This window comes from Rhincodon typus, chromosome 18, assembly GCF_021869965.1.
Source record: "Rhincodon typus isolate 14 chromosome 18, sRhiTyp1.1, whole genome shotgun sequence".
NCBI classification, from domain to species: domain Eukaryota; kingdom Metazoa; phylum Chordata; class Chondrichthyes; order Orectolobiformes; family Rhincodontidae; genus Rhincodon; species Rhincodon typus.
Window position 1 is genome coordinate 21,500,541 of NC_063349.1, and position 11,022 is coordinate 21,511,562.

Sequence of the window (11,022 nt, forward strand, 5' to 3'; positions counted from 1 at the left end):
GGCCAAGCAGCATCAGAGCAGGAAAGCTGAAGGGTCCAGACATGAAACATCAGCTTTCCTGCTCCTCTGATGCTGCTTGGCCTGCTGTGTTCATCCAGCTCTACACCTTGTTATCTCAGATTCTCTAGCATCGGCAGTTCCTACTGTCTCTGAGCCCTTAAACCTAGTTCCCTTGTTATATTCAAAAGAATTTTTACAACTAATTTATTTTTGTCCCCTGTCACCGAATTGTATTTAGTAAAAATCTAGCCTTCTTTTCTATCCAGAAGTGTTCTTACACATAACTGAAGCTGATGAGAAACAAAACCAAATCCCCAATGGCAAAAACCTTGTTCTTCAGTACAAAGTCCAAGAAGTTCCACACTTTTTAGGAAGGATATGAGGGTATTTAGGGATACTGCAGAAAAGATTCATAAGAATACTTCCAAGAGCCCAAGTGTTAAGTGAAAGAATTGGAGAAAATAAAGAGCAGATTTGATAGACATGCTCAAAATGAGGAGTTTGAACAGAATGAGTGGAAACATTTTCCATTGATGAAATGGTCATGAAATAAGCAACACTGATTTAAGGCAAGTGGTGAAAGAAGTAACAATATGATTTTTTTTTTTAACCTGTCAGATAATTAAGATCAGGTGTTCATTACCTGAGAGTATGGTGGAGACAAATTCAATGCCAGATTTTAAAAGGGAATTAAATAATTATCTGAAGAGTAAAAATTTGCTGGACAAAAAGAAAAAGACTAGATACTAGAACTAGGTGAAATACCCTTGCAGAGAGCCAATACAACAGTCAAAATGACCTCCTTGCCTGCTAAAATTATTCTAGATTCCATTCCATGATCTGCACCCTGGTTGAGCACTCACTTAACCTGTTTATATCTCTTTGCAGACTTTTCTTTGTGTACTCCTCACAACTTACATTCTGTTGCAGAGTTGGGTAGAGTATTTGATGTTTGTAAAATGACAGGGAAGAGTGCATGGTCCATTTTAAAAGATGTGTTTTTTTTAGGCTTGGATATTTAAAAAAGGGCAGGTGCATAGAGAGCTCCTGAAATTGAAGCATTGTATCAAAAATACTGTGTGGTTAACAACCCAGGCAGTGGTTTGTTTTGTTGTTAAGGCAATCCGTTTGAAAATCAGCCAATTAATTTATACCAGGCAATTAGAAACTAAAAACCAATAAATTCAAATTTGATGTTTCTGACAACCTAGGACCAATCCTATTGTAAGAAATTAATAGGTCATCAAGGGTAGAAAAGAAGAAAGTATTTGAAAATTGGTGTGAGAGCAACTGCCATCTATTAGAGTTAACAACCAGCAGCCCTAAAGAGAAACTCACTGGCTCTCTCAGAATTCTCTAAGCTCTCAGAAAATTATTGTCTGACTAAAGGTACAGTGGCACTCTTGGCTAATATTCCTGACACAAGAATTTGACAGAGAAAGGTGCTGCTAGCTGAGGAACAGCGGAGAAGGCATAGAGCATTCAGGAAGATGTATCCTGGCTGTAATTGCGAGAAATTAAGTTTTAATTTTTTTAATTAATTTGGTTTATATAAGTGGGATTTGCATCTATTGGAACAGCGTACTATTAGAATTTTGTTTTATTTGACATTAGTTAGTAGTTAAGGGGGAATTGTTCGGTTTGTTAATAGTTCTGTTAATTTGTTCACTGTTAGAGATAGATAAATAAATTGTTACTTGTTGATTATAGAGTGACTGTCAGGAGTTTATCCCATTTAACCTCTCATTTATAACAGATTGGGGGGCGGCAGTTGAGAGGCAGGTTATACCAATTTTCACAATTTCTTTAACAGATTATGAGGTGAGGCGAGCTTCTCTGGGTATTTCGGTTTTAGTTATCGGGGCGGGCGGGGGGAGGGGTCGACCTCTGCTTTGTAACAATTCCCAACAGCTTTGTATCTTCTGAAAATTTGAATACATTAAACTTGGTCTCTTCATCCAAGTCCTTAACATATTGTAATAAGTTGTAATAGCTGATGCCCCTGCATTGTTAAGTGTAAGTATGAATGGTTTGGTGTTACACGTTAATTCATGTCATTGCCCTTCTATGATGAAATGGCTGTAACACAGTCCCAGCTACAGGCTGACAGATTGGAGTCAGGGCAGTGCAAGTTGTTTTCTCCTCATTGTTTCATACTTTCAATTTCTTGTGGCTGAGAACAACATGGGCAGCTGACCTATGTACCAGTATCAATGCCTATCCTGAAACACTGACCAAAGATTTAGACGTTGTCACCTGTGGAAATGTTCCCAAAAGTGAGGAAAGACATAACTATTCAGCTGTGCTCATGTGGAACAGTTGTTTCTACCCTAGTAGTACAATCAGAAACTGGAATGTGGCTTATTTTTAAAAGTGATTAATTTTGCAGTTGGAATTTGCTGACACAAATATGTTTTATTTTCCTCCTTATTGCCATGATCAGGTGGCTGTTTGGATAGCAGTTGGTTGAGTTTTACCCATTGGACACCTTCATTTCCCAAGGAGCTGCATGTTAATATTGCCAATCGAACAAATGCAACTGGAGTCTCAGTGCTTGTACTGTCCATCAGCTGGAGATTAAGAACAGATGGTAAGCATGGAAAGTGGAAGTTTTATTTTAAGGAATAGTAGCTTCTACTGATTCCTTTTAGTTATCTTGTGTTAGTTATCTATCTTATTGCTAGTGGTTGTGTGTTTATAGTGGCTGACGCGTTCCAGCCAGCTGCAGGGCTTGCTCAGGAGTGACTTGTCTCCGTGAGTGAGGATGAGACAAGAGGGGACTTTGATAACCTATGGTATGAATAGGGTGATCTATTAACAAAGATGCATGGGTTTGGTTTTATTTTTCTTTAGACTAGTTTTTCAGATCAGCATTGAAACACTTTTTTTGTAAAGACCTTATCTTATTAGTTATTTGTATATTTCATCATGGGCTGAAATGGAAAAATGATTGCTCGTTTTAAAACAGAGGAATATGAAAGGAATTTTAAGAAGTACTGAAACTCCCTCTAAGTCACATTACACTGCTTCTTTGTTCAAGCAGTAGGTGAAGCTGTTAGATGGGCCAGCACAAGGCGTGTATACAAAATGAGATTTGGCCATAACTGGTTACAATTCCACAAACCAAAGGCCATCAGCCTGACAACAACTTTGGTTTGTGCATGTGCATGATAATGGCAGTAGCCTTCAGACTCCTGAAGGGTGTGTGTGTGAGAGTGTGTGTCTCTCTCTCTCTCTCTCTCTCTCTCTCTCTCTCTCTCTCTCTCCAGTAAAATGCCAAAAGAAAGTCGGTTTATTTTCTGTCACAGTTGCTGTAAGCTGCTGTTTTTAACTAGTAAATCAGTGACTTTAGCTATTATCAGCAACCATCTTGTAGGTCCTGAAAAACTTGGGAAATACAGGGAAATCCGGAGGGCTAGTGCTATCAACTGTTTCCCTTGTGTATTTTTTCCGTGTCACTTAAAGCATCAATTTTCTTTTGGCTGTGTGTAAGGGGAAGGGAGTTAGAGTTTTAAATAGCAGAGTTATGTCAAAATTTCATAGTTGTTTATCATAAATAAAGATTCTAACCATAAGTAAAGAGTTGTTCTTGTTGGGTACAGAAACTTTGTCTGTTTTTTGTTAACCTGGATATATCATCTGACAGGTAAATTAAGGATTTCATGTACTTTGATTAAAATATTTAGCTCTGACTCTGGGAGTAGTGGAGCTTGATTTCCAGCATGCTTCCCAGTGAGGCCTGACTTTTTGTATAAGTTGTGTACACAAATATATTTTCCTTGCATAGCTAGCTCTAATCTTATATAGGATAAATGGCTTTGGAACAAACTATTTCATTTAACCAGTGAATGCTAGTATCCTTGATCTAGTTCAACCTCCTGCCAGTTTTCTTCATTTAAATCTCAGTATATCCCTCTCTTCCTTTTCCCTTCATGTACATGTCTAGCTTCCCTTTTAAATACATCTATACTAACTGCTTCAACCGCTGTTTTGGGGCAAGTTCCAAGTTCTTACCAGTCTTGGGGTAAAGTAGTTTCTTCTGAACATATATAAAAGGTGTAACAGTCCAGCACAGGAACTGGCCCATCAGCCCCCAATGTCTGTGCCAACCATGATGCCATTATAAACTGATCCTATATCCCTCTAAATTCTTGATTTGAATTTCTTGATGGCTATCTTACATTGCCTGACCTTCCCAATGCCTAATAAGGGCTTTGTATCTTACCAAACCACAACAGTTTTCAGCATTGAAACTACATCAATGGACTTTGTTTCAGGCATTTCCCTGACCACATGGAACCCAGTTCCATTATTATTGCCCTTTGTCGCAGCAAGTGAACAGATTGAAGAATTGTAAGCAAAAATCAGGGCAGACCAAATTTCTATAATCTCCTAATACTGGTTTAGGAGATTAAGGTTTTAAGGTTTTAAGGTTACAATTTAAACTCCAATCCCAATGTCTATTTTTGTTTGAGACTTTCTCCTATTGCCTAAATGGTTCACCTGGTGTTTTAACTCAGGAAATATAAGCTATAAAACAATATTCATCAAAGCAGGGCAGCAAACTTTGGTTTTTGTTTCTCATTTCAGACACTCCATCTCTGGTCTATTCTGACGTCTCTGTTGTCTTCTGCTACCAACTAGCCAGCAGGCTCTGCAAACTTAAGTTTCAAACTTGGTACACATCTCTTGGTTACTGAAAGCTGCTGCTTATTCACCTTCTACAAGCCACAACCCATTGCATGATCAATGGCATTATTTCATTTTGATGAGACTAGGTGAGGCCATGAGACTTAAGAGCAGAAGCAGGAGATTTCAGCCCATTGAGTCTGCTCCACCATTCAATTAGATCATAATTGATCTGATAATCTTTAACTCCACTTTCCTGTCTTTTCCCTATCACCCTTCATTTCCTGATTATAAATCTGTATCTCGGCGTTGAATATATTTAATGATTCCTCATTGACAGCCCTGTGCTATTTTAAAAAAAGCAATTCCACAGTTTCACTACTCTCAGAAAAGAATTCTTCCTTATCTGTCTTAAATGTGCAGTCGCTTGTTCTGAGATCATACCCTCTTCTCCTAAACATCTCGCACAAGGGGAAACAACCTTTCCACATCTAACCTGTCAAGTGCACTAAGAATCTTGTATGTTTAAATAAGGTTGCCTGTTTTCTTCCAAACTCCAATGACTACAGCCCCAACCTACTTAGTTTCTCCTTATAAGATAGTCCTTCCATACTCAGCATCAGTGTTCTCCTGACTACCACCAATGTCCCAATACCTTTCCTTCAATAAAGGAACCAGGGCTGTTCGCAGTCGTCATCTAACTAGTGCCTTGTGTGGTTTTAGCAAAGCTCCCTACTTTTGTACTCCCCTGCGTTTTGACATAAGGGCTAACATTCTATTTGCTTTTCTTATTAACTCCTGAACTTTGATGCTAGCATTTGTGATTTATGGGTGAAGACTAAGGCAATGCTCATTTCTAATTTACAATTGGTCCCCGAGGGTGATGGGCATTGAATGATGTAACTTCCTCTGATTAATCCTCTAATTTGTACCTTAAACACCAATTACTCTCAAGACCATCCTTCTCATTATAGTTGGTCTGTTGCCATGTGAATGCTTGCTATGGTTAAAAAGATATTTTGATATCTTCCTTGCCTATTGATTAAATGCTGTTACGTCCTCAGGATTGTTAGCCTGAGCTCATCATCTGAATTTGCCTAACTGGTACAAGTTCCTCATAATTATAACGCTTATCAATGATTGGTATGTAGAGGTCACTTATTAGGTGACATTTTTCCTCTCCGTATGAGTGGTTGGAGCAAGTTCCTTTACTTTTTTTTTGAAAAAAGGACATTGTGAAAAAGTTGGTTGTAACGTTACACCTATTCAAAACTAATACAGAAAGTCATAAAATACTACAACAAATTGCAATATATGTGTCACTTTAAAAATTTACATACAGTTTGTACAAAGTATAATTTCTTCATGCACAGTGTATAAGAAGTCAGGCAATGAGATACTTAATAAATTCAGTCACTACATAGTTTTGAATGATAAAAGTCCAGACGATTATACAGTTACAAACTTTGTTACAAAGTTAGCTCAAATACAAAGAATTACATGTAGCCAAAAGCAATTACTTCTCTTCTAAAACACTATGATTTAAAAAAAAAACTGGAGAGGGTGCAGAAAAGATTTATAAGGATGTTACTGGGACTGGAAGGTTTGAGTTGTAAGGAGATGCTGGGACATTTTTCACTAGACATAGAAGGTTGAGGAGTGACCTTTATAGAGATTTATAAAATCATGTGGGGCATAGATAAGGTGAATAGCAAAGGTCTTTTCCCTAGGGTAAGGGAGTACAAAACTAGAGGGCGTAATTTTAAGGTAAGAGGAGAAAGGTTTAAAAGGGACCTGAGGAGCCGCTTTTTCCCCACACGGTGGTTCATATGTGGAATGAACTGCCAAAGGAAGTGGTAGATAAAGGTACAGTTACAACATTTAAAAGACATTTGGACAGGTACATGAATAGGAAAAGTTTAGAGGGAAAAGGGCCAAATGCAGGTCAATGGGACCAGTTTAATTGGGGAAACATGGCATGAATGAGTTGGACCAAAGGGTCTTTTCCATGCTCTATGACTTGATGCAGAACCCAAATGCAATATTCTTTTTCTTTCTTTCACTCAATAAATCCTTTCTAGCTTTCCACTGTTGATAACACCAGGGTTTTGATAAAGATCTTAAAGATTTAAGAGGATGTAAACTTGCTCGTTCAACATTTGAAGGTTGCAGGTATGTTAGTGTGTTACTTTTATTCTGTTTAAAATCCTGTGGTGCATTTCTGTAGCAGATGAAGCCATGCAGTGTCACATGATAGTAAAATACTAAACTTTATGTAGGTTACAGTTAAGCAGAATGGTATTATAGGTTAATTGATGAATATATTTTAATTGCATGATTATTGTTAAACTTGTCATGAAATATCAATTACCTTACACTTCACTGTGTGCCCTCCATAGATCAAAAATCTGACGAACTCAACCTTCAATGTATTTAATGACACTGCCTCCACTGCTCGCTAGGGAAGAGAGCTGAAAGATTAACAATATACAGAAGCAATTCCTCCTTATCTCCATCTTAAATGTTATTTTTGAAAATACACTCCCTACTTTGAGATTATTTCTCCTATTTTGCTTGGTTGTGGTTCAAGGAGACTCTTTAAAAATATTTGAATTTTTTCTATGTGGATGGCCACTAATCAACATGTTTTAAAAGATTTTTAATCTTAATTTATGAAAAAAGTGATCACTATACTAGCTAACTGACAAATTGTTCTGTTTAGTTTAGTAAAAGTTATTTTCAGTTTTTAAAATCTATTGCTCACAGATAATGGAATAGGTACCAATTAAAATTCTTACTTTTGTAATAAATCAATTTTCAGCAATATTGATTGGAATGAGCCAATTTAATCTTAAATATATTAAGAATTTTTAAAAATGCATTATGTTCTAATACCTTATCTAATTGTGCTGTCTCCTAGTAATTTGAGTGGAAACTCTTGGTGGGTAACAGAATACTTCTCAAATCTGCAGCATTTTTGTGTTCTAGCCCCTTGACTGCACCAAAGCAGAACCTGTCCCATTGTCTGATTTATATCAGCTGTATGTCTGGACTATTTTGACTGTATGATGTTGGAAGTGTTTTGTCTGACCCTGACACTGAGCCCAAAATGTGGAGAAAAAATTACAAGTGCACTTAATGGTTCATAATGAGTACTCACTTCAATCCTGTTTAATAATAGCATCTTTGAACATCAACACTGAACAATGTTTTGAATTTGGTACAAGTACTGATCAGTTTGGTTCATTTTGGGTTTTGCAGCCAGTATAACGTATTCTCAAGGAATAGAGATCTCTGTGAAAAAACTAAGCAATGGAGAGGAGAAATGTATTCAATATCGATTCAAAAACAAGATAAGCAACCAACTAAATCCACAAGGAGAGAAGGTATGTGCTAAAGAAAGCTCTGTAGATATTACAGCTCAAGTTTTCTCCTTGTGTTTGTACTTTCCATCAGTCAGCACAAACAGCGCCAGCCTGTATACTACATTAATGCAGCTTTAAGCTGGGAATTCCTTCAGCATCAGGCTTAAAGATAAAGCAAAGAACTGTGGATGCAGGAGATTTGAAACAAAAATGGAAATTGCTGAAACTCAGCTGGTCTGGCAGCATCTATGGAGAGAAAAACAGTTAACATTTCAAGTCTGTTGACCCTTCCTCCAAGTTAGGGAGGTGGAGGCTGAGACTATTTGACTAGTAAGGACAGAAGAGATCATGGCTTGGGCTTGATTGTCGAGAATGGGAAAGGAAGAGGTTCTTCAGTGCAGCCTAAGCAGGTCATGATCGATGAAGAGGGCCTTTATAACAACAATTGGGGTTAGGTGCGGGGAGAAAGGTCACTGCAGGCTACAGTGAGCTGGAAAAGATTCATTAGGTGGAGGAGCAGGAATTTGGTCTGGTAAAAGTGGGTGGTGCTTTTATTATAATTAATTTTTGGGACTTTTGCATCGAGAGCAAAGCTGTCATTTATTTGCTGTTCCTGCCTGGTGGTGAACTGCCTTCTTCAGACACCACAGCCCATGTTGTGAAGTTACTCCCAGTGGCTGTTGGGAGAGAGTTTCGGCAGTTAGCAACAAAGAAGAAACGGTATGCAAGTTGGGATAATATGTGACTTGAAGGGAAAGCTTGCACTTGTTGTCCTTTTATCCTTGGAGGTTGAAATTGTTGGTTCAGGTCTCAAACCCAAAGGAACTGCCATATGGCCAGTCCTGGAACTATCCACACATCAGGAGCATGATGCAATATCACCCACTAGCCTGGATGAGTTCAACGCCAACAAGGCAAGAAACTGAACACTATCCAAGAAAAAGCACGTTACTTGATCAGCACCCTTTTAACCACAATAAATTGCTTCTACTGCTAGCACACAATGACTGTTATGAACATTATCTACAAGTTGTATCGCAGCGACTTGCTAAGTCTCCTTTGACTACACCTTGCAAATCTTAACCTTTACCCCTAGAAGATTAGGGCGGCAGAGATATAAGCAAAGTACTTTGGATGTGGAAGATCTGAAATACAAACAAAGTGCTGGAGAAACTCGGCAGGTCTGGCAGCATCTGTGGAAAGAGAAACAAAGTTAACATTTTGAGTCCAATATGACTGCTCTTCAGAATTCTGAAGAGGAATCATGTTGGCCTCAAAGCATTAACTTTATTTCTTTCTCCACAGATTCTACCAGACCTGCGGTGCTTCTCCAGCAGTTTTTGTTTTTCCTTCAGTGTAGCAGACTCATAGGAACACCACCAGAGGTAAGTTCCCTGTCAGTCGCTTGTGACCTGGCTTGGAATTTATTGCTATTGCTATTCCTTCATGGTCATCTGGTCTAAATTCTCAGATTTTCTTCCTAACAACATTGTGGACATACCAACATCACAAAGACTGCAGCAGATCAAAAAAGTAGCTCACCACTACCTATCCAATGGAAATTAAGTATGAGAACAAATGTTCGCCTTATCCCTGATATCCAGATCTCAGGAATGAGTAAAACAGAATGATTGAATATAGTGCCCACCTACAAATTAAATTATGGTCCTTTGACCCACTGCATTTTTCAGTTTCTGTATGGCCTTTGTTTGGGGCAGTTATAATTTTCATTTTCAGACATTGGTAAGGTATTGCCAGTCTTCCCTTTTTTTAAATGCTTTTTATTCAGTCACAGAATGTGGGAGTCACTAGCTTACCCAGTATTTATTGCCCTTGAGAAGTTGATGAGCTACTTTCTCTGCAGTTCATTTGATATAGGTAAGCCCACAATGCCATTAGGGAGTTTTAAGATTTTTGACCCTGTGACACTGAAGGCATCGTGATATATTTCCATTGCAGAATGGTAAATGGCTTGGAAGGGAATATGCGGATGGTGTTCCCATGTATCTGTTGCCCTTGCCCTTCTAGGTAGTAATGGTCACAGATTTGGAAGTTGCTGCCGAAGGAGCCTTGGTGAATTACAGCAGTGCATCTTGTTAATGGCATATTGTTGCTACTTAGGTCTGTTGCAATATATCCACAAGCAATCAGGCAGGCTGCTTTGTCCTGGATGGTGTCAAACTTAGTGTTGCAACTGCACAAATTTAGGCAAATGGGAAGTCTTCTCCCATACAGGATTTCGGGAGTCAGGCAGTGAGTTACCTCCTGCATGATTCCTAGCCTCTGACCTGATCTTGTTACCACAGTATTTATGACTAGTCCACGACCCAGGCCCTCCACCTCCTCCAGAACTTGCAATTCCCCGGTTCCCAACACCTCATCTTTACCATGGACGTCCAGTCCCTATACACCTGCATTCCCCATACAGATGGCCTAAAGGCCCTCCGCTTCTTCCTGTCCTGCAGGCCCGACCAGTCCCCCTCCACTGACACCCTCATCCACTTAGCCAAACTCGTCCTCACCATCAACAACTTCTCTTTCAATTCCTCCCACTTCCTACAGACAAAGGGGGAGGCCATGGGTACCCGCATGGGCCCAAGCTATGCCTGCCTCTTTGTAGGTTACGTGGAACAATCCCTCTTCCGTAGCTACACTGGCCCTAAACTCTACCTCTTCCTCCATTACATTGATGACTGTATCAGCTCTGCCTTGTGCTCCCACAAGGAGCTCGAACTGTTCATCGACTTCACCAACACCTTCCACCCCAACCTTAAGTTCACCTGGACCATCTCTAATACCTCTCTCTCCTTCCTGGACCTCTCTGTCTCCATCTCTGGCAACCACCTAGAAACCGATATCCATTTCAAGCCCACCGACTCCCACAGCTACCTAGAATACACCTCCTCCTACCCACCTTCCTGCAAAAATGCCATCCCCTATTCCCAATTCCTTCGCCTCCACTGCATCTGCTCCCAGGATGAGGCACTCCACTCCCGTACATCTCAGATGTCCTCATTTTTCAAGGACC

At 39.3% G+C, this 11,022-nt stretch overlaps 1 protein-coding gene across 3 annotated transcripts in view; it reads left to right on the forward strand.

Moving 5' to 3' along the window:
• LOC109937822 (interleukin-17 receptor A) overlaps positions 1–11,022 on the forward strand; it is a 45,604-nt gene that overhangs the window by 9,066 nt on the left and 25,516 nt on the right. For 2 of the 3 annotated variants that reach the window (XM_048607430.1, XM_048607431.1), the window contains exons 3-4: positions 2,444–2,590; positions 7,891–8,015. In XM_048607430.1, coding sequence (XP_048463387.1) covers positions 2,444–2,590; positions 7,891–8,015 — 272 coding nt within the window. The remainder of the gene's footprint in view (positions 1–2,443; positions 2,591–7,890; positions 8,016–11,022) is intronic. The other variant, XM_048607432.1, reaches the window with a different exon arrangement.